We start from the raw sequence: 27,788 nt of genomic DNA, 5'->3' as shown, positions 1-27,788 counted from the left end.
GTGTAGGTTGGGTCTTTTTGTACCTGAGCATTCATTTGCCTATCGTTTTCATGCTGCAGATATATTCCACCTCTCAAGTTAAATTTAGCTGAGGAATTGTTAGGTTCAGGTTATAATTGCTCTTTCTCTTCTCTTCACTTTCCCAGCCTCTGCAGTACTTTGACAAGCTTCACTCCTCCTGCAAGCAGTGTTTGCAGTGTGTGTCTTTTATGCACTGTCGACAGGCTTTTTCCATGTTCTGCTGGCCTCCTCCTCGGTGAATGCCACCACCGCCTCCACCCCCGCGTTAGTGCAGGAGTGGGAGATAGAGCTGGGCAGAGTCATTGAACTTTTAACATCTACTGTATGAACAGCCCTCAATAGGCCCTTTCTTTTATCCTTCTTAGACCTCTTGCTTACAGTAAGAGTCAAGTTACCCCCAAATGGTTCTTACTACCTTGATTATGGGCTCAAGGTTCAAAAAGCTGGGCTTTGTTTAAGTATGGGTAACAGAGTGAAAATACTATGTTTTCCATTTAAATGCCACCTTAACATTATTTATTGGACAAATAACATTATAAATATAACAGTGGCATTCATTTTAATGAAAAGAAAAAATGCCCTAAATTCTACAATTCTGGTCAATAGTTTTGTTTCTTTATGTTTCCTTCCAGACCTGGTCTAGGTGTTTATGCAGTTTTTGCATTATTATAATCAGAGTAGCTACTATTTGATTTATGAGTTTTTCCTCTAATATAGCCATTTTTCCTTTTTTTTTTTTTTTAGTTAATCTCTGTGGTGATACTTAAATGAGTTTATTTTTCAAATGGCTACCTCACTAAAGGGTATACAGTGATAAGTGAGCCCGTGTTCTACCATGGTTCTCCACTTACCCAGTTCGTTTCCCACTTACCTTAGTTTCTTGTGATGTAACAGGATATATATATATATATATTCTTTTTTTCAAGCTTGATTCTTTCCCTTTAGTTACCAGTTTTCAGAATAAAGTGTTGGTTTCCCAGAATCTTCTATACAAAACCAGTACAAATTTGTTGGATTTTATTCCTATATACAATATTTTTTATTCTTTAAAATGACTTGGGGTTTGGCTTTAAAACAGGTAGCAATGTTCTTCATCAGCCTGACAGCTCTCTTACCATGTCATACTGGCTTCAACTAGCGATATTTTGTTAAATCCAAAAGGAAAAAGCAGTTTCAATGTTGAAGGAAAATCCAGTTCTGAGAACAGTTAACATTAATTTGTAAGTTAAAATGAGGGCTAGGTTTCATGTTGCTTTATGCACCCTTGTCCTCCCATATAAAATTGGAGATGTCATTTACCTGACCCAGGCAGGCACTGATATAGACACACTCAGATACACACACACACGCACACGCACACACACACACACGTATTCACCCCTTCCTCCAAACAACATAGATCGGAGCATGTCAAAGGGCAGGCACTGATACTAATAGACACACTCAGGTACACACACACACACAGACACACACACACACACACACACACATTCACCCCTTCCTCCAAACAACACAGATTGGAGCATGTCAAAGGGACAATGAAGGTCTTTGCTTCTTATCACTGTGATCTCATGAATTTTAGCATATTTGTTGTTTTTCAGTCTGTTGTATCTCCTTTTTAGTGCCCAAAATGGCCATCTTTGGCCAGTGGGAATATCTTCAGATTGTCTTCCAAGTCCTTTATGATAGAACCTTAGTCATCTTTTTAGTGTTGTTGCTTTCTGATATGACAAGATGTTTCAGGTTTACCTTATATTCACTGGTATTTTTTTAATTACAAAATATCTTACTGAATTGGTTGTATTATCATGTCTCCCAGTGTCCAGGTTGTTCCCATTTTTAAATATTAGTTTTTCAACCAATATCTGATATGTGATTTTTTTTAGTCTTCAGATTATGCCTTTTGTGTATATTTTCACATATAATTAGTAATCCAGAGTATAAAGATTCATTTAACTCATAAAAAATATTGCCAAATTGAATTGCAAGGATTATTTTTAATATTCACTAAGATAATCATATAAAATCATAAATTACTCTTGTTTATCGTTACTGTTTAGTCACTCAATCGTGTCTGACTCTTTTACAACTCATGGACTGCATCCCGCCAGGCTTCTCTGTCCGTGGGATTTCCCAGGCAGGAACACTGGAGTGGGTTGCCATTTCCTTCTCCAGGGGATCTTCTGGACCCAGGGATCGAACCTGCATCTCTACATTGGCAGGCAGATTCTTTACCACTGAGCCACGAGGGAATCCCAATCTTGTTTATTACTTTTTTTGCTAATTATGAAATTATGTATACTTCCGTATGTTTATTATGTTCTTATAATATTATGTGAATTATTTACTTATGCTGTTTTATTTGCCCATTAGGGTCTTGATTTTTTTTAAAAGACAGAAATAATTTTTTCTTTATATGCTTCGAATGTTAACCTTTTGTCTATTGGTTGAAAATACTTTAATTCTGTTATATGTTGACCAATAATTAACTTTCTTTGAGAATAATCCCAAAATTTTAAACATAAATATTAATTTGTTGTATTCGGTTATCATGTTAGCTTGGCAGTCACTTTGCTTCTTCAGACCTCACTTTCCTCATCTGTCATGTATTGAATTGAATTTGATCTCTTAGATCCTTTCCAGCTGTGACAGCCAAGATTTTCTTATCTAAAGATCACCGTATTTAAATAACCCTTGTGCTTACTTGCTCTTTTTAATAGAGACTCTTTCCCAAGGAAGCCTTCTTTCAAAACCTTCTAGTAAGATTAAACTTCAGTATTCGTTCCCTACCCACAGGGTTTGGACTGTGGTTAGAACTCTGAGAAAGAACATAGTTTGGTAGAAGTGTATTTTTTGGTTTGCTTAAGTGAGATCCTTTGATTGTTGGTTTTTTCAAGTAGTAAGGAAATGATTTTACTCTCAAACTTGTTAGATCTTGCATTATTTCCAGTAAATGACAGATTGGGTTCAGCCTTTTGAAAAAGCTTTACGTAATAGAAATTTCAGAAGTATATTGAGACAAAACTTAGTAAGTTTAAAAATAGAGATACTAATAAGTCTTTTTTTTTTTTTTTTAAAGAAAAACTTATTATGTAGCTTTGCTAGGGAAAAATATATGAACTATCCCCATTTCAAGGCTACAGTTAACAGTCTGATCTAAAACACCTGCAGTGACCATTAAAACTAATCAGATGGTAATTTACTATAGAAATACTAACTATAATACAGATGTTTGAGTGCGTTTCCATGACTTACAGTTGACTTTTTGTGTCCTCTTTGAGAATGGCTTCTAATACTTCTGTTTTCATCTTTTTCAAAATGTGTCACGCTTTTGTGTTATCCTCAGAATGGTTGGAAATGTGTCATTTTTTTTTCATGTTTATATTTTGCTTTCATTCAGATATTAGACTTCCAGTAACTTTGTTAAAAAATAGAGACCCAAAAGTAAACAAATAAATGGATATTTGATAAAGCATTCAGGAGCTTATTTCCTTTAGAGGTCTCTGCGTCTTCTCTTAAAGCCAACTTATTGTTACTTTTTACGTGTAAGAACCTCAATTAAGTGGAGATTCTTAATTAGTGGCAGACACTCTGACCACTGGCCATCTGAAACAGAGGAAACAGTAAAGTCATGTAAAGGACATCCAGTAAACTTGAAATCACTACCATAGTCAAAGCCATTTAACATATAATACATGGCTCAAAAAACCGGGCCTGTTGGTTCCAATTTTTTGGTTCCAATTTTTTCATGTACACTTAATTATACATGGATTGTTTTCTCTCATTATATCTGTCATAAAGGAGCTGTAAGCCAAGTTTGGGTTCTGCCCCAAGCAAGTGCACAAGCCTTCTCCATATCTGTTTTGGTATTAATTTCTGCCATGGTTTCAAGTTATTTTTCCTATTCCTATTTTCTGTAGGCTCAACTTCCTACCTTATATCTTTGTTATATATCATAGTGCTTTTCCAGCTTTTCACAAGTTTGCCTAATACATGTGAGAAGTGTAATTCCACCCTAAGAGGTTTGAGAGTAAAGACCAAATAACTTGCTATAAATATCAAACACTTTTGAAGTTCCCTTCTTTATGTTTTAATGTAAAAATGGACTTCCCCTCAGAATTTCAGGGAGACTTTAATGAATCATGAAGATACATTATATGTATATCCTGTGACTTTGTCTCTTAAAGTAGAATTGGTTATGCAGAAGTAAAATTTCAATGAAAAATACCTTAAATTGTCCAGACAATACAATATAACTTACTATTGATTCTCAGTGAGTCCAGAACAGGCACTTTTTCCTCCAGTGTTGAAAGTGTTAACTCTTCCTTCATTCAAAGGCCACATAAAGCAATTGGCTCGCATTTGGGGCCTCATTGTTATTCAGTTGCTAGGTCTTACCAGTTCTTTGCCACCCCCATGGACTGCAGCATGCCAGGTTTCCCTGTCCTTCACTGTCTCCAGGAGTTTGCTCAAACATGTCCATCAAGTTGATGATGCCATCCAACCATCTCATCCTCTGTTGCCCCCTTCTCCTCCTGCCCCCAGTCTTCCCCAACTTCAGGATCTTTTCCAATGAGTTGGCTCTTTGCATCAGGTGGCCGAAGTATTAGAGCTTCAGCATCAGCCCTTCCAGTAAATATTCAGTGTTGATTTCCTTTAGGATTGACTGGTTTGATGTCCTTGCTGTCCAAGTGACTCTCAAGAGTCTCCTCCCATACCACAATTTGAAAGCATCAATTTTTCAGTACTCAGGGCCTCATTGGATGACTATTATATTATCTTTGACTGTAAAATCACAATCAACATGGCCAGGAGATCTGAGACCACCACTCACTCTGTTCACACTGTGAAATCCTGGGTAGAGTTGCCTGCTGCTGCTGCTAAGTTGCTTCAGTCGTGTCCAACTCTGTGCGACCACATAGACGGCAGCCCACCAGGCTCCCCCGTCCCTGGGATTCTCCAGGCAAGAACACTGGAGTGGGTTGCCATTTCCTTCTCCAATGCATGAAAGTGAAGTGAAAGTGAAGTCACTCAGTCGTGTCTGACTCTTAGTGACCCCGTGAACTGCAGCCTACCAGACTCCTCCATCCGTGGGATTTTCCAGGCAAGAGTACTGGAGTGGGTTGCCGTTGCCTTCTCCATAGAGTTGCCTACATGAAGTTATTTTTCTATCTTATTTACTTTGGTTTGAGTTCATACTTGTGATTTTGAGTAGGTTGATTGCTTGTAGGATGTCGCTGGATGGGACCCTGATGAACATCTTTTACATATACATGCCCCAGTTTGAGAAGCACCTCTGTATTTAAAATTTTGTCACGTAAAGGGAAAAGATTTCTTTCTAACTACATAGTTCTTCCCAATGCTAGACACATGAAGTATTCTTGTACCTGATTTTATATTCATTTCTGTTATATGAAAAAATAAGCATTTAGTAACAAAATGTAATGCCATCTTACAGTTTAGTACATTTTTTTAAAATGCCAGTCTCAGATCCAGAGCTTATCATATAAATACCATAATTTTGCTATTGATTTCAGTGTAAGACACAAATTTCTTTTGTCAGAGGCTCAATAAAGTAAGTTGTGCTTATGTTAAGTATATTAAAAATTGCTTTCTGTGGGGTCAGGTGCTGCAACACCAAGAGGAATGGTCAGTTTTCTATATCCCAGAAAAAAAGGAAAGAAAACTGCCTCTCTGTTAGTACTTTAAAAAACAAAAAAAGCCAGATATCTTCCTTGAATTTCATACTCCCACCCTTCTCTTCATTTTGGTCAGAAATATTTTCTGTTTCCCTAAGATTAGCTTGTACTCTAAGAGAAAATATTTAAGAAAATTTCTCTTTAAGATTAAAATTAGTTCAATATCAGAATTATCTTTTGCTGATGCCAAATGTTTAGTTTCTTGTTAAGAATGATGATTTTATTAATTTTAAAATTTTAACTCTTATTTTTTATAAGGAGTTTAAGTAATGTGTAAAGGTGCATAAAGATTAAAAATGACTCCAGATTCTACCAATAGTGCAAATCCTGACTAATAGTAGATAAGCATCATCCAGGAAGCATTCTCTTTACTTATATGTTAATACAAAGAAAGAAAAAGTTAATGAATAAAAGAATCAAGTTGTACAGGTCATGCTATACATGCTATTTTTCAGTAAAATTATTGGGTTTGTAAAAAATAAATACATTGTAAAACCTTTAACCATGAGAAAAACATTATTTATCAAAAGGTCCCTTAAAGTTTAATAAAAAGATTATGAAAAATTTAGATTAAAATTATATTTAGCTATATTTTAGGCAATATTTATTAATTCTGTTAAGGGAATTAGTATTGTTATTTGTTCTTCCTTCATTTCTTCCCTGACTCCCATTTTAAAATTGTTACTAATTTAATATTAGGACTTCCCTCTAGCTCAAACGGTAAAGAATTTGCCTGCAAAGCAGAAGACCCAGGTTTGATCCCTGGGTCGGGAGGATCCTCTGGAGAAGGAAATGGCAATCCACTCCAGTATTCTTGCCTGAAGAATCCCATGGACAGAGGAGCCTAGCAGTCTACAGTCCATGGGGTCACACAGAGTCGGACATGACAGAAGCGACTTAGCACAGCACAGCACACTCTGTTCTGTGACCATAATTACCATAATTGTTTAGTTTTAGTGTTATATGTGAATGGATTCATTGCCTACAGTGGACCGCTTAGCTGTGACTTTTCTACTCCTGAGTTCTTTATTTTGATTTATGTCTAGTTTGTCTGAGTTTCTGACACTGTGTTTCTCAGGGTCAGTCACATAGGCATTATGTGACAAATTCTTAAATATTTAGGGTGTCAACCTTTTGCCAGTGACATCTTGACTGGGTATCATATTCTTTTTTTTGGGGGGGTATCATATTCTTGAGCATACTTTGTTTTTCTCAGACCTTTTTATTAATAGTGTTGCTTCATCATTTATTGACATTGAGTGTTGCTGTGGAGAAATCTGAAGCCAGGCTTATTTTGTTGCCACTTTGTAGGTAACTTGTTTTTTTTAATCTCCTTGGATCCCAAAAGTATTATTTTTGTAATCAAGAAAGTTCTTCGTTTTGCTTATTCACTGTTCTTTCAGTACAAATGTAGTTCTTTCGTTTCTTGGACTGTACCCTTAAATACATTTTCTGTTCTATTGTTGGCTTCTCTGCTTTGAGGATAGCAGTTATCCTTGTGTTGGATTGTCTGTGTCTTCTGTAATTATCATCTTCCTTCCAATTGCTTACATCTTTGACTTTTCTCCTAAATTCAATGCTTGGTTTATTTTTTTTGTTTGTTTAATTTTTTTTGGCTTAAATTAGCACCTGTTTATTAGCTCTTAGTTAGGTCAGAAGTTCGGTGGGCTCAGGTGTGTTTTCAGCTTGGAAGTGGAAGTGTTAGTTGTTCAGTCGTGTCCAACGTTTTGTGACCCCATGGACTCCCTGCTAGGGTCCTCTGTCCATGCGATTCTCCAGTCAACAATACTGGAGTGGGTTGCCATTTCCTTCTCCAGGGGATCTTCCCAACCCAGGGATCAAACCTGGGTCTCCTGCATTGCAGGCAGATTCTTTATCATCTGAACCACCATCGTGTTTTCTGCTTAGTATTTCACAAAGCCAAAATCAAGGTATCAACTGGGCTGGATTCTTATCTAGAGACTCTAGGGAAAAATCTGCTTCTAAACTTGTTGGCAGATTTCAGTTCCTTGTGGTTACAATGCTAAGGTTCAGTTTCCTTTCTGGTTATTGTCCTTAGGTTGCTTCTAGCAATTGGATGGTGCTCTCCAGTCTTTGCACATGGCCTGTCCATCTTCATAGCCAGCAGTGGTGCCTCGGATCTTTCTTGTGCTTCAGATCTGTCAGACTTCTCCTGCCAACAACGCATGCTTTATCTTACTTGCATTATGTTCATGTGATTGTTGTGCCTTTTGTCTTGTGAGCAGCTCTGTCCAGCCATTTTCTTTGCTCCGATATAGACGTTACTGAATCCACCCTGACTGCATTTCCACAATATTTAACATTCAGTTGTTTTTCCCTCTGAGCTACAGTTCAAGGATGGAGGTTTTCCTGATTTATATATTTTTCTACACACTGAGGATATGGGAGTAGGGCTTAGAAAGTATATGGATATTAAAACATAAAGCCTTAATAATTAAAAGTGTATGCATGTATTGATATAGAAAGATCTTTGGGATTTTTTTTTCTTATTTGTTTATTGGAGTATAATTGCTTTACAATGTTTTGTTAGTTTCTGCTATACCACATCATGAGTAAGCCATATATTTACATATATTCTGTCCACCTTGAGCCTGCTTCCGCCCTCCCCATCTCGGTCATCGCAGAGCACCTAGCTGAGCCCCATGTGCTACACAGCAGCTTCCCACGAGCTGTATTTTACATGTGATAGTGTATATATGTAAAGACTGCCATTGTGGAAACAATTGGAAGAGTGTGTATAAATGTATCTTTACACATTGCCTCACATATTTGCTGTTGATTACCTACAGTGTATCTCTGGAATAATAGACAAAGCATTAATTGGTTGCCTGTAGGAAAGGCACCTGAGTGGTAGTAGGATGGATTTGGGAGGGAGGCTTTTCTCTGTGTATCTTTTTATACTTTAAAAGTTTTGAACAAGGTGAATGAATTACTTATTTAAAGACACATGAACTCTTTCTTCTCTTCTGAGACTTAATTGCTCCATCTTGGAATTCCTCAATCCTATAGAAAGTATATCCTGTCCCCATAAGGAACTTTGCACCAGTCTTCCAATTCTGTGGGGGATCTGAAAGGCTTAGCATCAGTGAGGTGGCTCCCAGTTAGTCATTTCCCCATCACTTTCCAGCCTCCGGGTCTGTCACACTCCAGTCAGAAATTTGTGTCTCTCTCCAAATCTAGGCCTGTTAGTGGAAATTCTTGCAATTTTTTTCTATTCACCAGTATCACTTTGGGGGGTTGAGGACAGAGTAGGAGGTATGCAATAATCCCTTCTTTCTTGGCTAGCACTTTTTTAAGTGTGTGACATAACGTTTTACCCGATTCTGTTCTGGCTACTGCTAGCCATTTTTGTTGTTGTTATTTAATGTTCATTATTTTTAGTTCAGTGGGTTTGGAATTTGGGTAGAGAGATTCTGATTTCAGTTTCCACATTTAATTTAATTGCTGGCACCAGCTTTGTGTCTCCTGTCTTTCTTTGGTAGTGAGCTCCATCCGAACACTATCCTGCTCTACTTCTGGCCTGTGTTGCCTTTCCTGTACTTAACTTTCATCCTGGTCTTGGTCATGTGTAGCCAGTCTCCCAGTCCCACTAACCTGGCCCATGTGACGGGTACATCAGGCAGGAAGGATTTCTCAGTACTACTCAACTTCCCAGGGCTCAGGTGGTTGGAGCATCCTCGTAGCACCCTGGTTCAGGAGAAATGAGAAACTGATGGCCAAATCCCCTTTATACGGCTTTTGCTTAACATGTGCACACACACAAGTGTCTGTGTTTCTTTTATCTACCAGTGTTTTGCTTTAAAAGTTCATCACCCTTTCAACGTAAATTCTCATAATTATTTCTCAATTTATAACCTTGCTTTGCCAAAGATTTGTAGTGCTGACAGAGATATCTTTCTGAAACTGAGAAGGAGTCATGCCATTTTCCTGTTTACAAATGTTTTCATAGCCCCACATCAACTTCGGGGAAAATGTGCTAAAAATAAAAGCTATTCCAAAGCAAATCAGTTATAGCCTGAGAGTAAGTTCATGGGAGCAGGGACTTTTCCTTTCTTGTTAAACCCCCAGCATGAAGAACAGTACAGAGTAGGTACTCCAAAAATATTTGTTGAATTAAGTGATAGGTTCCATCAATACTTCTTTCCAATAGATAAATCTCATGGACTGAAGAACCTGGCTGACTACATTCCATGGGATTGCAAAAAGAGTCAGACATGACTTAGCTACTGAACCACTCAACAACAAGATATACCTAGTAAATAATTTTGAATGAATTTTGATCTAGTAAAAGCTTACTGATCAGGTTGCAGAATCTCTCTTTGTCATTTGGAAACAGCCAGTTGAAGCAGTCATCAACAGCAAAAGTGTGCAGTTTGGGTAGTTTTAATATGCTATGTTAATGAACATTGTGATCAAATAAAGGGTATAACAGATGTAATCACAGGGGGATTGACTGTTAGAAGTCTAGAAAAGATCTGCTGTCATGAGGGTCAGAAGTGCTGTATGCTGGGTGACTGGTTGAGGTAGGTTCTATGCTCTAGAAACTTAAGTGAAGTGAAAGTTGGTATAGATGACATCCCTTGGAAAAATTTCAGGTGCCTAAATAGCCAGATTCTCTGGAATAGGAATGTAGGAGCACCTGCAGGCAAAGCCAGAAACATCTCAGCATCTGCATCAAATTAGAAAGCATTGATCAGCTTTTTATTTCCTAACTTACTCAAACTTAAATTTACTGCTGAGGTAGTGCTAAAGCAGGCACGCTTCCATGCTGCTAGGAGTGTATATTGATACAAACTTTTTGGAAAGCAATTTGGTGGTATATTTCAAGAGCTTTAAAGGCATTCATGCCATTTGACCTAGTAGTTACACTTCTGGGAACTGTCCCAAGGAAATAATCCTTTAAAAAAAAAAATAAAAAGGGGTCTAAGCCTCAAAAAAATTCTAAGTGTTATTTTTAATGCTTAATTACTTCATTTATAGTATCAAAAAATTGGAACAATATAAATGTCTCACAGAAGGAGAGGAGATAAACAAATATATTCCACTCAAAGGGATATTATGACTCAAGTTAAACTATTTTTAATATGTTGTAAGATAGAAAATTTCTTAAAATGTTAAATGAGAAAAGCAAGCCACAAAGAGTATAAACAATAGAAGTTGAACTGTATTTAAAAACAGAAGAAAAGACTGGTGGGAAATTTACCAAAAAAGTAAATCTTTATTTTTGGTCACCAAAACTTACTTTTTAAGGAAAGCAATCAGATAATTCTTGTTTAGCACTTTTGAAAGGGAAACATATAAATATCCATGTCTCCTAGGAAAGGGTGCTTTGTAGTAGAGAAGGGATAAAGCCTTATATTGCTGAACAGTGATATTCATCTCCAGATCTCCCAAACCCCTCTGTTTAAAGTCACACTTACAAAGCATTCTAATTTTGACAGCAAAAAAACGCACCCCTAGATGAGGGTCTCTAAAATCCTAGTCATTTGGTTATTAAAAAGGCTGTGCCTCTATTACAAGTGAATAAATTGACATTTTGGTTTGTTAGCTAGTCTCCTATGGATTTGATTAATGAGTTGGTTTCCCAAGAGCCTATTTCTTGCTCTTAAGTGGCATAAAGTCAGATTTTTGAACTTGAAAGTCTGAGGTCCAGATCCTGGACTTTTTTGATCCCCAACCAAATATAGCAGCAGCCCTAGAGTACTGCTCAAACCATTAGCCATCTAGCCCGTTGTTTCAGTGATAAAAGAAAAGCAGAAATTAAAGGAAAAAAAAATTTAATTTTTATGTGATGAGCTGGTCTTTGAGTTAAAAAAAAAAAAAGAGGCTAGAAAGAGTGGTGGTCTTAAGTGGCCAGTACTTGATAACTCATTTAGGAAAACTTTTGATTGTCAATCTTTTTTAGCTTTTCTTGTTTGAATTGTGATCTGGCTAAGTATATTCACTTAATGTTTGACTTACTAATTAGCTTCTTTAGCAGTGTTACATATTACACCATCAGGCTCTATACTTCAGTTGTGCATTTGATTAAATAGAAGGTTTATTCACATACCATTAGATTCATTCATTTAGAGTGTATAGTTTTAGAACATAATCAATTTTAGAACATTTTCATTACCCCAAAACAAAACTATGTACCTACTGATAATTACTTTCCATTTTCTTCCTAACCTCCCAGGCCCAGGTCACTACTGATTTCCTTTCTGTCTGTATAATTTTGCCTACTCTGGATATTTCACCTTAATTGAATTATATAATACGTGCTCTTTTGTAACTCACTTCTTCACTCAGCATTATGCTTTAAGGTTCATTAATATTGTAGTATGTATCATTACTTCATTTCTTTTTTTTTATTACTTTCTGTTTTATTTCTAATCTCCCATTGTATGGCTATGCCACATTTTATTTATCCCTTCATCTGTTGATGGACATTTTTAATATTTCCACTTTGGGGCTAATATAAACACCACTATAAACATTTGTATAAAAGTTTTTGTATGGGCATATATATGTTTTCATTTCTCTTGGGTGTATATATTTCTAAGAGTGAAATTTCTGGGTCATAGGATAATTCTATATTTAACATTTTGAGGCAGACTGTTTTCCAGAGTGGCTGCACTATTTTCTAACCCCGTCAGCAGTGTATGAGGGTTCCAGCTTCACATCCTCACCAATACTTGTTATTTTGTTGTTGTTCATTTGCTAAGTCATGTCTGACTCTTTGTGATCCCATGGATTATAGTACACCGGGCTCCTCTGTCCTCCAGTATCCCCCGGTGTTTGCTCAAATTTGTGTCCATTGAGTCAGTGATGCTGTGTAACCGTCTTATCCTCTGCTGCCTCCATCTCCTTCTGCCCTCAGTCTTGCCCAGCATCAGGGTCTTTTCCAGTGAGTCTGCTCTTCAAATCAGGTGGCCAAAGTATTGGAGTTTCAGCTTTTACAACAGTCCTTCCAGTGAATATTCAGGATTGATTTCCTTTAGGATTGACTGGTTTAATTTTGTTATTACTTGTCTTTTTAATGGTAGCCCTCCTCGTGGATGTGAAGTGTATCTGTCTCATTATGACTTTAATTTTCATTTCTCTGATGATGTTGAGCACCTCTTCATGTGCTTATTAACCTTTTGCATATTTTCTTTGGAAAAATGTCTACTCAAATCCTTTGCTCACTTTTAAATTGGGTTTTCTTTTATTATTGAATTATAAGAGCTCTTTATATATTTTACATATAAGTTCCAGATTATATATATATTTGTAGATATTTTCTCCTGTGGGTTTTCTTTTCACTGTCTTAATGTCCTTTGAGACACACAAGTTTTTAGTTTTGATAAAGCCCAATTTTATTTCTTGTGCTTTTGTTTTCATATCTGATAAACCATTGCCTAATCCAGAATCACAGTAATTTACATCTATGTTTTCTTCCAAGAGTTTTGTAATTTTACCTCTTACATTTAGATCTGTGATCCATCTGGAGTGATTTTTTTTGTATTTGGTCTAAGAAAGTGTCCCAGCTCCATTCTTTAGCATGTGGATATCCAGTTATCCCAGAACCATTTGTTGAAAAGACAAATATTTTTCCACTGATTTGTCTTGCACTCTTATTAAAAAATCAAGTGACTATGAATGTGAGGGTTTATTTCCAGACTCTCAGTTCTATTCCATATATTTGTATGTCCATATGTTTATATTTTTATGTTCATTCTATTTCCCTGGAGAAGGAAATGGTACTCCATTATTCCCCACTCCAGTATTCTTGCCTGGGAAATGCCATGGACAGGGGAGCCTGGCGGACTGTAGTCCACGGGGTCACAAAGAGTTGGACACAACTGAGTGACTAACACTTCCACTCTCATTCATTCTATAAAGGTTTATTGAGCATCTTTATATGCCAAGCATTGTGCTTGACATGTTCATTTTGCTTGCTTTTGAAAACCAAACCATACCTCTTTAAAGCCCAAATCTTCTTTAAAACTCATTCTAATAGGATGTAGTCCTTTTTTTTTCTTAATGAGATATAAAATAATTTTCTTTCGTAGCCAAACCTATAGAGGTAATTTTAGCTTCATATGATTGCACATGGGCTTTTGGCAAGTTGTAGTTTGTCCAGCTGTGTAAATGTCCAGAAGTCTGCGTGATTTTAGAGGGCTTGGAAGAATGAAAATTGATCAGGGATAGTCCACTGAATATATTGACGATGAGGTTAGTTTTAAAGTGGATGAAGCATTTACTACCTATGATAAGGGGTTCCTGGCAAGTGTGGAGTTGCCCGCATGCAACTGGACAGGTCTGGGAAGTTGGAAAGTGTAGTTACTGATAGCAGTATGACCAGAGAGAAATGATGGAGGGTTTACTGGACTGGATACCCATAATTCTGCTTCCAGATTTTATTTTTGTAGCAGTTCCTTGCCAATGTGAGAATATTTTTAGATAATGAATTATTACTTGGTTTAAGATGAATTAAAGGAAGGAAGATTTTTATATAATGGTGGTGGCTGGTCTCTAGATATGGACTGTGGTTGTAGGAATTGAAGGGGGAAGCCAAAGAAATGTAAACTTAGCAGAACTTGATAATTATAAAAAATAACTAAACATAATTCTAGCGTTATAACTTGAGGACATTGGAAAGATAATTGTACCAGTGCTTACCCTAATGAATAAGGTGAGAAAAAATGGTATATAAACTTTGAGTTTGTCTGCTTGTTGGCAAAATATAAAAGATGGCAACCTAACTGTTAGTGTATCATATCCAGTCTGAAAGTCAGGAGCTTTCAACGTTCTGTTGACACAAACAATTGATTTTCCTTTCCATAGTTGCCTGTTTATTTCTGAAACCCACATTGTAAAATGAGCTTTCAATGTCTAATTTTAAGCATTAAGCAGTGGTTTTATTTTCTCTGCCTGTAAAAGTGTTAAAAAATACTGTACTTTGTCAGTGACTTTGAAAGACCTAGGAAAGTTACCTAGATTCCATGCTTTACTATTATCATTAACAATATTATTGTTTTGAGGGAGGAAAAGTTTTAATATTGACTACACTGAAAAACATAGTCTATATAGAAATGTAGATAAATTTCAGCTGCTCATGATGGCTTTAAACATTAAAATTTCGATGTTTTAGGAAATCTGTTACTTTTTGAAACTCAGTACAATACATTTATTTACCCATCCTAAATTTTCTTTCAGGAATTGTTCCATCTTCTGTTGTCCTGACTTCTTTCCAGGTGATGTCAAGAGTTTTTCTAATATGGGCAGTAACACATAGTGTCAAAGAGGTAAGCATTTAAATAGACAAAAATAAAATAATATTAGCATTAACAAACTTTAGTCAACTTCTCTTTCTCACGTGTGTATTATTGCCAAAGATGGAACTCCATGTCATATCAGTATAGCCCAAATAAAATTCACTTGTACTATAGGAATTGGGTTACTTGTGGGAAACATACCCCAAATATAGAGTTGAAAAAAGGAGACCGATTACACAAAGTCCTGAAGACTCAGTTCCCTTGGAGATTTGGCTGGTGTGGCTATGGTCTGCACCTCAGTTATAGTTTTCTGGTTTCTTGTTTGAATTCAGCACCATAAACTCTGGACAGCTGCATCTTTATAGCAGGACCGTTGGGGAAGTGAGGGACATAAATTCATTCCCAGTCCAATCTTTGTTGGACCAGGATAAAGTAACAAACTTGTTCTGCCCGGTCCACTTGCATTAATGGAATTCCCAAGCGTGCTGAGTCTAGTGGTTCAGGAAGATGAGTGCTCTTCTGAGGGTCTGAGGTGGAGGCCCAGGCAGGCCAGCTTTTTATAAGAACTGGAGGGAGGAAACCATCATTACCATGGCTATAAATCCACAGCTATCTTTCATTGTCTGGTATTGGAGAAGGGAATTGTTTTCCAGTATGTTTTTCACTTTTTAAAAGTCTATTTTTGTTAATGTCACCATGAGGCAGAGTACCAGTATCCACCAGGAAGATTCAGTTTTCAGTTTTCCAGTCCCAGTAATTTACCACCAGCATTATTGGGTACTTTAGCTTTATGGAATGTGCTTATCTATTAGCATTATCCTGGTGTTTTCTTTGTCTTCTATTACTCTGAAATCCCTGTCAAAACACTTGGTTTTTCAGGATTTATTTAGACAGTTTTCGTTTGTTTTTTAACTAGTGATTGTTTTTAACTTTTTATTAGCGTATGGTTTACACATACAGAAAAATGCACATAGTTAAGTTTTTAATGCAAATTGACTAATCTAAGTTGTTCTTGTTACAGATCCACAGAATTTTTCTTTTAAGCTCATTCACTCCTTGAAGATATCTATTTACACTTTCTGTGTAGGAAGGATATAAAACAATCTCATACTTTTACATGATCACTTTCTAGAGTGCCCAGATTTCTTTAAAAAAGAAAAAGCCAAAAACAGGCAAGTAAATCCTAATGTGGCATATTGCCCCTTGTTCTCATCCTTAGTTGTTTCTGGAGTAAGGAAAAGTTACTCTCTTCATTGGTTTCAGAGTATTTTCTATAAATCATTTGTAACCTGTGTTTCTTCCTTCTTTCCTTTCCATTTAAGCAGCAACTCATAGTTTTAACTTCCCAATAGTCTTAAGTGACCTAAACTTTCTTCCTAATAGTAACTCATTTATATTCTTAAACAAGTAATTATGTACTTCTAATAATTAAATGTTAGTTACATGAAGATAGAGTGTTATCAACTGTGGAGTGTTTATAATCAGCCAAGAGAGTCAGATACTAGGTGTCCAGGAGCTAATGCTCCAGCTGATGGATTATTCATGGCCTCTGCTTCTCCCTTCTGCTTCAGTAACCACTCCTCTGCTTATTAGCACTTCTGGCAAAGAGTATAGACAAGTAAATCAAAAATGCTTACAATTCAAGTTAAGCAATTGTTACCATATTGCTGTTACCAACATTTCCTAGAATTTCCTGGGCAGAGCATTAAGACAGCTTGGTTTAAAAAGCTATTAAATATCTCTGTGGATTAGAGGTATGTGGACCTGGCTGTTGCCCTTAGTAACCACCCACCTGACAGATGCACAGACTTGTCATTTAACAGATGGTTTCACATGTAGTGTCAGCACAGTAATTTCAGTTATATGCTTGTTATGTTTGCATATTCAAAATTGTTTCTCTGCAACCAATCTTACCCAATTTTACTATCATTAACATATCATTTTCTTAGGAATGTAGTAAATCTTACTGTCTTTCTGTCACCTCTTCCGTTTTCTTCTTTTCATATATACTGTATTGACTGACTTACTCCTTTCTCACGTAAATAGGATTCATTGTTTCTACTGCTCCATGATCACACTTCTTGTCTCCTCATTCCCCTTTTCTTTGAGAAGAACCCTTTCATTGTTTTGTTCATGGCAGTAGATTCCCTCTTGACCCACCCCAAGTTGCTGATAGGTAGCTTGAAAATCTGGTAGTGTGGCATTTCAGAGGCCAGTTTGCTGTCTGTCACCTGCTCGTTACCCCCCTTCTCTTAGCAAAGGCTATTTTTTCTGCTGTCAAGTTTCATGTTAGCTATAATTTAGTTTGTCCTATACAACATTATATATGGCTTCCCTGTTAAATGTCCATTCTTCTGTTTACTGAAACATCTTTTAAATATCATTCTTTTCCTTATATTTGGCTTTGTTTATTTTTAATGGTGGGAACCACATAACTAATAACTAAATTCCCAGTTACTAATGCATAGGGAAATTGATCCCAGAAATAACTGATTAATAAAATATATCTCACTTTCTCATATTAATGTTCAAATTCTTTTTGCAGTACTTTGCTTTCATCCTCAGTTTCTTTTCTTACATCACATGTCCTCTAAAGTGGACATGCATGCTTCGTTCTCATAGCATTACATTTGGGTTTGGACTCTTGCCCCACCCTCTTTGGCCTGCCTGTGTTTTCTACACTCATTTCCCTTGTTTTCTGTAATTGTACATGATGTACTAAGGTATAGCCTATATACATTTTAGGACTAGATACTATGTTTTTCATATTTGAGGTAGATTTTCTTTTAAGAGGCCATATAGAACATGCATTCTTACCTGTCATTTTTATTCTCTGCTGCATGGAACACTAGTCACATAAATGTTGCCAGGTATATCATAGAACTAAAAGATGATCAGATGGTTTTCTTCTCTGATGTAGAAGGATGCACCGTCACTAGCAGGACTTCTTGATGAGCAGGATATTAAAGATAAAATGTCTCTATGCTCAAAAGCTTTTTCTTGACCCAATATAGCAAATAACCTCCCCACTTCTTTCCTTTTAAAGGGACTTTAAAAATTTTTTTTTTTAATTTGGCTGTGCTGTTTCTTAGTTGCGGCACGTGGGATCTAGTTCCCTGACCAGGGATTGAACCTGGGCCCCCTGCAATAGGAGCAGGGAGTCTTAGCCATTGGACCAGCAGGGAAGTCCCTAAAGGGACTTTTTATATAAGCAAAGTTAAGCTTCTGATAACAAGCTCAGGGTGAGATATAGGGTGTGTGGGATACAGGAGGAATCAGAAATTCTAGCTAACCTGTTTTCTTTGCAGTTTTTCCACCTGAACCCCAGAAATGAACTGGCTTCTTCCATATTCCTTAGCCAGGATGGCCACTGCTACTGCCACATCAGGCTTCTGTGGGCATTTGTTCCCCTCACCTTCTGTTTGGGTCGGTGTCTTTGTCTCTTCATTGACCTGAAACAAGATTAATGTTTTTCAGAGTGAACCGCAGTGGGAGATGCCACCTTATTATGGCACCTTACTATGACCCACCACCCCCACCCATCAGAAACAGAAGTCCACAGGGCACATATTCTTCCTTCTCCAAAAGTAGCTAAGCCAAGCCCCAGATTCCTGGACACACAACTAGGCCACTGTCCCTTTTCCTGGGCCAGCCCTCTTTGAAGAAGCCCCCAAGTATCCTCTCCGAGTTCTCAGTGTGAGATTGCTGTGTTCTTGAGCAGAAGTCCCAGGTTACTGCTCTGAGCAGCAGTTGAATAAGAAGTTGTTGGGCTCTCACTGTGACTTAGCCTAAGTGCAGCAAACACCTTCAACACCTTACTAGGTAGGGTAATTTATGTGAAGTAGAGCTTTGCCCTGGATTGCTGAGCCTTCTTTCTTCCTTATCCTTTGCCACCTTTGGAGAAAAGGATGTTTTCTCACATTCCTCTGGAATGTCCCGTGAGTTCTGATTTCACCAGTCAGCTGGCTCCCACTTCTTTCTGGCATGCCAGTGGGCTTCGTGACACTTAAGTTGCCATCTTTGCTAACTTCTCATTAAGCTGCCTACAAAAAGTCTGTCATGCATGTTTAAGAAAGTTAGTAACGTCCAGTTCTCTATCATTATGCTGGTTTTTGTTGTTTGTTGCATTATACTTTACAGAGGACTTTATTAAAATATAATTATTCACTCTTGACAGTTGTCTCTTGGGGTAGGTTGTAGACTCCACTTAGAGCCTGGAAGCTCGAGCAGCAAACGACTGTCAAATGGCAGAGTTGAAAGTAAACTTCTGAACTCAAAGTCTTCCTCCTGCATTAAAGCTTGCTCTCACCAGTTAGAAATGTGATGTGAACACATTCTTACTTTTGTACGCTAATCATACTTTATCCCGTGAAGAGCTGAAAACGCCCATCTCAGTTACCCATTCCAGTCTTGGGCTTCCCTGGTGGCTCAGACAGTGAAGGATCCGCCTGCAGTGCGGAAGATCTGGGTCGGGAGGATCTCCTGGAGGAGGGTATGGCCACCCACTCCAGTTTCTTGCCTGGAGAATCCCCATGGACAGAGGAGCCTGGCAGGCTACAGTCCGTGGGGTCGCAAAGAGTCAGACACGACTGGGGGACTAAGCACATGACATCTCAGACGCAGAAGCACCTTTCCTCTTCGGCAGTTCTGTCATACCACACACATATTGAAATACGGTTCTCCAGTCAAATGGTTTATACGTGAAATGCACCAGTAATTGCAGGCCTGGGTGCTCGTCTGCAAACTTTGCCAATGTGCCTCTCTGCTTCTTTAATGCTCGTTTTAGGGCTTCTGATATATCCCTCCAGTTAACTGACCTTTCTTCTTGAAAGTTCCAAGACTATTTTTCCTACTGGCATATGGACTATTTGGAACAAAATTCCCCGAAAAGCTTCTTAGAAATGCACCTTCCAGGTCCCACCCCATATATGATACAGAATTTTGAGAAGTGGAGACAGAATCATCACTGTTATTAAGCTCCTTGAATAATTTGATGAGATCTAAGGTTTGAGAAATGCTCTAAAATACTGTAATTACACAGACAGTGTAATTTTTATTCAACTTTCCTTTTTCTTGATTTTACTTCCTATCTCTGCTTAGCTTCCTGGAGGCATAACCAAATCTCACCATCTCTGTCCCTAGTTCAAGAGCCATAGTCTCATTCTTAGAGAATGAAAGCCTGGAGTTCCCTTACCCAGCTAAGTGGAGGGATTGGAGTTTCTCGTGTAGTCTTCAGAATCCACTGTCTGTGGAACTGCAGCTCAAGTACATATAAGAGGAAGCTTGAGGGCCCCACCTTGCAGGCAGAGGCAGATCTGAAAGCACAGCAATAAGAAAGCTAAACTGTCAATTGTTTTGGGGTGTGGGTTGCAGGGAAGGGCTCTATCGTGGACATGTGCTTTTGTTGCCTGGCCAATGCCACCAGGTAGGTCGTTTATGATAACTTCTACTCAGGGAAATACTGCATCTCTCTTCTTCGGTTTTCTCAAGAAATATCACCTTCCTTGGATAGTTCTTTTTATTTTCTAAGTAAGTCAAACACTGTATTCTAGAACATGGAGGCTGAGCAGCCATATCTTACATGAGGGTGGGTGAGGGTGGACTTCGGCAGGCACTTACCTTGTGGCTTAGGACAAAGCACGTCAACTTTCCGAGCCTTGTTTTTGTCATCTGTGACAGAGTAAGACTAGTATCTGCCCTGCTCATGTCACAGAATTTTTAATAAAGGTTAGGTGAGAGGACTATATGAAACAAGGCGGCTGTGTTTAGAGATATCAGGGTCTCTGGCTTGGAGTTTTTTTTGCTGAGCAGCTTCTGAAACCCTCACGTATAAGGCAGTTTCACTTCAGAAGGAATGCTGCTTCCTTCAGAGATGTAGCACAATTTTCTTTGTCTTCCTCTTGTCCTCTCCTTTTTCACTCTGGAAGCTAACAGACTAGGCACAGTGATACCCTGACTTCTGTTGCTGCCGGGTTGTGTTGTGTTGTAGGTGTTCTTTCTCTGCTGGGTACTCCGGCCGGGTTCGCAGTGCACGCTTGCTCTTTGCCACCTCCTGGGGTTACCTCCCTTGTCAGCCATTTCCTGTTGCTGCACGTGCTCCTCAGTGACCCCAGTGGCCATCTATGAACGTGGCCTCTCAGCGGGGGAGGCAGGGCACCGGCTCACGCCCACTGTTCAGATGAGGAGCTGAGAAGCTGTGTCTCTAGGGCACGTGTCATGCCACTGTCTTCCTCTCGGGGACCTTTTTCCACTGATGTTCCAGCTCTGCCAAGGAAAGACATTGGGATACATTCAGTATCTTTTGGCCCCCTGAGTGCTGAGTGTCTAAAGTTCTCCACCCTGCTCTCTCTATTCCCTGACTTTCTATTTTAAATATTTCTGTAGGTGGATGTGCATCACCTTCAGTTTTAAAATTAGCACTTCTCCTAAAGGTAGAAAAACTTCATCATTTGATTGTTAATCAGACACTGTCAGACTTTAGACAACTCCAAGACAGATGTAGCAGTAATCTAATGCCACTTCTGCATCTGTTAATAATGGACACATAAAGAAAGTGTTACTTTTCTCATGGCTAGATGGTTCATTTTAACATCGTGTTTATTTAGCTTAGGTGATTTCAGCAAAATCAGGTTGTCTATTTTTCTCTGAGTGTTTTTCTGTCCTTTCCAACATTTTCTTGAACTGTGTATAAAAATTTTATTTCAAAATATTGAAAAATATTTAGATCCTTTTGGGTTCAGTGTCAGTTCACTTCTGACATCTCATGTTGCATCTTTCTCCCATTGTCTTAGTTCTTTTGTAGCCCTTGGAAAACTCCAGTGGAACTCCTTTGTTCAAAATGTATTATACTTTTTTCTTTGATTATTAAGTCAGTTTTGTTTAAAATAAATCATTTTAAACCATGCAAGCCAGTATTACCACTACACCATATAAGAACATAGCCCCATTTGTCAATTAAGAATTGACTAGGTTCCAGCCTCAACAAAATCAGGAAATCATTTTCATTTGTGTTTAATGTTACTCTTTTTCTCGTATGGCCACTCCTCCTCTTCACCCTTCTCTGTTGGTGACCCTGCCTTACAAACACCCTCACACTTGAAGTTTCACACAGGACTTTCTTTTGCTCTCTTACTGTAAGGGCTATCTCTGGCATCCTTTGTTCCCATTTCTCAATTTTGGCATGAGGGGGAGCAGTTACATCAAACTCCCTGGAAGACGGCAGAGTTATCTTCATTTGGGAGGGTGTTACGCAGGGCAGGAAGGGCTAGGGCCTGACCTGTCAGCTCCAAAGCAAAGTGTCCCATTGTTAGGAGGTTCTTCTGGGACCCAAAGCCAGACCTGCCTGCCTGCCTAGTCCAGACTGCCCCGCACATGCCCGAGCCCTTCAGGCTGAGCAGTGTTGACCTCTTCCTTTCCTTTTGTCCCAGAACTTCCAGATTTTTGGTGTCCCCAAGATTCAGTTAGTCTTTTTAAATATTATGCTAAAACCCTTCTACCCCCATTTGACTGATATTCTGGATGTGTCAGTGGTGTCTCCTACTTTCCTCCTATTTTTGATAATGAAGTTCTAACAAAGAAGCTTGTTGTTGGAATTCATTCTCTTCAGGCATAAGACATTTTCAAACTATTGGGTGGTATCTTAACATATAATTGCTGTTACTTACAAACAGTAGGAAACCTTTTTAGAGCCAAATCTGGATATGTGAAGTCCTGAGATTCACAAAGATGTTTGACTCTTGGCACGGAAAGCTGTCATGAAAAAGGAATGAGTGAAAAAAGAAAAAAAAAAGTTCCCTTGCATGTCAAGTACTGGTTTCCCAAAGAAACAACTGAGGTGATATTTACAGTGAGATTTACCATGAGAGCCTCAGTGGTTTCAGCTCTGGTTATATGTTCAGCTTAAGTTGAAGAATGACTCAGGGAAGTAAGCCTGTTATTTGAGCTATGCTGTCAAGTTGTACTGTCAGTGGAGAGTTGCCAGTAAGTGAATTCTGACACTAAAACCAGTTTTCATCCATGATTTGAAAGTAAAGTGAATTGAGATGTTTATTTCAAGCCAAAAAGGGTTAATTTTTCGGTCCTGTATAGTGATAGAAGCATGTTGGTTATGAACATTTTTCTTTTGAATATTTCTTCTATTCTGGGACTGTCCATAGGAATTTTTAGCAATGAAAAAAATGTTCTGTGCCTATGCTGTTCAACATAGTAGCTCCTAGTTGTATGTGTGCACATATTGAACCCTTGAAATAACCTCTGAGTGACTAAAGAACTGAATCTTAATGTAATTTAATTTTAAATAGCCACATATGACTGGAGGTTACTGCATTGGACAGTGTAGCTGTAGTTATTCAGTGTAATATTATTGGTTTGGCCAGAAAGTTCATTCGAGTTTTTCTGTAACATCTTATGGAAAAACTCAAACTTTTTGGCCAACACAGTATTTACCATTCTCTTTATTTCAGTCAATTAGGTTTTCATATATTTTATCTCATGTGCAAGATTGTATGATATAAAAAAAAAACATGTAGCCACAGGAAATTTATATGACATGCTTGCTGTGCTCTTTAAATCCTGGAATTCTTTTAGTACTCTAAATTAAACTCTTAAAAATCCTGATTGCAGGTGTGGGAAACTGTGTGGTATTCTCATCTGTTGCAAAGATAGCAGTTCATTAACTGGTGAGGCAGGAGGCCATACAGACTCCACCTTTCAGAGACCTGGAGTTTGGCCTTTGCAGTGGAGTGACCATGATACCTTGTCCCACGTTTGGCTTTGCTGAAAACCGTTTCATAGACCTTGTTTCTCCTATTTGACTTCAAGGATACCTTAGAAATATAGTCAACATTATTATCCCCATGAGCTCAAAGGTTCTCACCTCACAGTGTAAATGATGATTGGCATGCTTCATGAGCATTGCTAAAATATGTCAGCAGAGTCAAGGAAAGTTAAAAATTATTAGCAATAAACTGCTTTTAAACAGGTGTGCTCCATGGTACAATAAGTGGAATTTTTAAAGCATTGATTAATATTCATTTGAAAACTTTTAATATGTAGGAGGAAGAACTATCTCAAATTATCTGCTCCTTTGCCAAAGCAGTCTTTGTATACTGTTACTTTTTCAGTATAACTATATTTTCAGCATGAATGTGAAATATCAGATCATTTAAAAATACATAAATTGACAAGAATACCAGTGCATTCAGTCTCTTGGCAGTTGACTTGCACAGTGAATGCAGCAGGTAACTGGTCTTGGTGGGAACCTTGAAGACAACAGGGGAACCTGAAGATATCCCCATTCCCCTGCTTCCATGAAGTACCTGTGAAGTGTATTTCCATGGCTTCCAGGAGGAGGATTCAATAACCTTTTTTACCTACCCATGTCACGAAGTCCTGTATAGTCAGGAAGCTCTCGTTAAAAGCTGTGATGCATCACAGTTAAAATTAAGCATATTACTAAGTTGTCTGCATTTTCCAGAGAATGGAGCCCTTTCAAGTCTGAAGTGAAACCCTGGTGCACTTCGGGAATTTGTAAGACGTGACTTGATATCCACATGTGGATGTGTGTGGAAGCATGCTGAGGGTATGCCTGCATTTGAAAGGGAGGGAGGAGACTAATTATTAGGCTTGATGCATTAAAGATTTTTAACTTATCTTTTCTTTAAATTGCTGCCATAAACATTTGTTTTTAACAGGATGAGTTTTGGTATCTTCCCCCTTTACTATATTTTGCTCTGGTAAAAGTATTACCAGGATAACTGAAAACCTGATAATTGTGCCTCTCTTTTGCCTTCTGCATTGGTGCTGTCTTGTTAAGACAAGTTTAAGGACTCTTTCATTGAGGTCAGTGTTTCAAAGCAGTATATGTTGAGAGCCTCAAGTGTAAACACTAATCAAATTAACCAAGTTTTTATATACTAAGTACTGTTTTTTAATTTTAAGAGTTTTTCAAATAGTCATGTTAACATTTATGTAGCATCTTGCCATCAGTAGCAGAGCTTATCAACTGGTATCACATGTCTGTCCCCCAGGTGGGTGTTAAAAGAAATTTCAAGAAGAATATGATAACTGGAATGTCTACATCATCTCAGAACAAAGGTGGTGCTCACCTCAGCTAGTAATTGGCAAACTGATCTAGTGTTATGCAGTCACCTTTTTTTTTTTTAAGAAAAAAGCAGAAATACAGATTTTTTAATGTGAAATCTCTCAACTTAAAAAACTGGCTCAAATATTTTCTAAAGCACTGTACAAACTCAAACAAAGTGTTTGTGATCCAGGATTATGGGCCATTGTTGTTGTTGTTGTTTTTCTTTTTTGGGGGCCATTGTTTTAATATTTATGTTTCAAGAGATGATACTCAAAGCCTTTGTTTTCATTTTCTGTCTTACATTTTTGCAATTATTAAACCATCATAGAACAAAAGAACCATGACATTTCACAGTGTATATTGCTCATTTCATGTTCTTTTGACCATGTCAGTTACACTTCTGACAGTGATCTAGCCTGTCCCCTCTAGAGTGTTGGGTAGGCACACTGGGATGATGCATTTAGAGGTCTGGGGGCAGACTGTGGGGTGACTGCCCCAGTTCTCCCCATGAGACCACAGTAACCTACTGCTGGGCATATTGATCTCAGGCTGTCTTGGCAATAGTTAAAGGACTATTGCTTCATAGAATACTTAGGCTGTATTGGATATGTATGATTGAGGTGGAACTAATTAATGACTGTTTTCTGATGCAGTCCTTATACTTGAGTTTGATTGAAGGTAATAGTTGCATGAAAACTGTTAATAACATGCTATTTGGAATTGAGAGAATCAAACTGAACTTAGGAAGAACATTGGGAAAGGCTAGCAGCTGGTGAGATCCTTAAACATCCCAGATTTGGTCCAGGCTAATGCTTTAACACTTAACAGAAAACACAATGACAAAGCAAAATATTATTTTAGTAATTAAGCCTAAGAGGCAGCCACCAGCCTGTACTGTATCCCAGCAGTGACTAGCATAGATAATAGAAACTTAATAAATATTTGTTGAATTTTTCTTTCATGGAATAAAAATAATAACTGCTATTTATGAATGGCTAGCACTTCACTAAGCTCTTGATAGGTTTTTCTAACCTCATGTGAACCCATTCAAAGGCAAATATGTTACCTCAGTTTCCATATGAGGATGTTGAAGCTGGGAAAGGATAAGAACATGGAGCCTGGAAGCCTGGAGGTCTGTTTGCTTCCAGAGTTGCAGTGATTGAGAAGAGGCTAATTGTAGGAAATTGCATTCTTTCTTCATATTTCCTGGGAAATGGGCTGAGCAGATAGTAGCATTAAAGTTGGACTAATGGGAACATTTTAGCATTCAGACCTGCATGTCTGATTTTGTCATAAATGCAGAATTGATCTTGCATTGCCTATTTACTGCATGCTTATACAGTTTTCTCACTGCATGTTCAGAAAAGTTAATTTCATGACCAAGACTTGTTTCGGTAAGCCAAAACATTTAACTAGTCCATCATCCATATTAAAGAGTAGTTCTTAGTTATTATGTTGTAATGGAAATAGTCCCCCTTGTCATTGTAGGTTAAGAAAAATCTATGTAGTTGCATGTTTTTCTCTCATTTAAAAGGGAAGTATATTAATATAACTCACATTTTTCCATATAAAAGGAGTATTATTTTCTGGTTTGTTTACTGTGTATCCTATCAGAGGTTTTTATTTTATTTTTTAATTGAAGGATAATTGTTTTACAGAATTTTGTGGTTTTCTGTCATACATCAACAAGAATGAGCTATAGGTACACTCTTGTCCCCTCCCTCCATAATCTCCCTCCCCATCCCACCTTTCCAGATTGTCATAGAGCTCCTATTTGAGTTTTGAATCATACAGCAAATTCCCATTGGCTGTCTATTTTACATATTGTAAATTTCCATGTTACTCTCTCCATGCATCTCACCCTCTGCCTCATCCCCTCCCCCATAAACATTAAATCATGGATAGTTGACACATACAGCTGCCATGTGAAAAGACCGACACTTATCCAGACATCTTTTTTTTAAACCACCACACGTCAGTATTTATTACATTTCAATTTCTTATCAAGGAGGACATTCCTTTTAGGTAGATAACTAGATGAGTTACATTTTTGTTCAAAAAAACTTAATAAAGTTATGGAAAGGACCAGGATTGTCGTCAGAACTGTCCTGTGCCCCAGCCCAAACCTTCTGCTGACGTCACCCTCAAGGCAGTAGCTCTGTGACCTCACTCTCCCAGGGGCCCAGCCCTCCTCACCCAAGGCTATTCCAGCCAAGGCAGAGAACTGCAGGCCAGGCTGCAGACAGGTCAGCCAGTACTTATTCAATACCTTCTCTGCTCTGGTATTGTCTCAGCACTAGGATGCATGGAAAAGAGAAATCACAGGTGCTACCTTCACAGGACTTGCTCAGGAGCAGAGTCAAGCAGTGCCTTAGAGTGGGGTAACTGGCAAAGCAGGAAAGACAGGCTGCTGGCACCACGTGTCACACTCCAGCTGCCCAGCTGAGGGGTATACCAGCCTGGTCCAGCTCCGAAGGAGCTGTTCCAGTCTCCCAGGCCCACTTACTTGTTCCTCCTCATTGGGTGGTCCTGGAGGTACAATCCATTGATACATATAAAGCATTTAGAACAGTGCCTGGCACTTAGTAGGTGCTCAGTAAATGTTAGTTACATATTAGCTATAATGTAACCTTATCTTTTCCCAAACTTTCAGTGACAATTTTTTGTATAACTGTATTGAATTCTTCTTTGTGTCCTGAAGCAGAGATATAATTGACTTTT

The 27,788-nt window shown here is 38.1% G+C and overlaps 1 protein-coding gene across 1 annotated transcript in view; it reads left to right on the top strand.

Moving 5' to 3' along the window:
• The window catches only part of HACD2 (3-hydroxyacyl-CoA dehydratase 2), an 81,154-nt gene that overhangs the window by 35,866 nt on the left and 17,500 nt on the right, over positions 1-27,788 (top strand). The window contains exon 4 of the mRNA XM_020899486.2: positions 14,925-15,013. Within this exon, the coding sequence (XP_020755145.2) occupies positions 14,925-15,013 (89 nt within the window). The remainder of the gene's footprint in view (positions 1-14,924; positions 15,014-27,788) is intronic.

Source organism: Odocoileus virginianus, chromosome 4 (genome assembly GCF_023699985.2).
Source record: "Odocoileus virginianus isolate 20LAN1187 ecotype Illinois chromosome 4, Ovbor_1.2, whole genome shotgun sequence".
NCBI lineage: Eukaryota > Metazoa > Chordata > Mammalia > Artiodactyla > Cervidae > Odocoileus > Odocoileus virginianus.
Note: the sequence above shows the minus strand (reverse complement) of the source record. Positions and strands in the feature narration are given on the sequence as shown.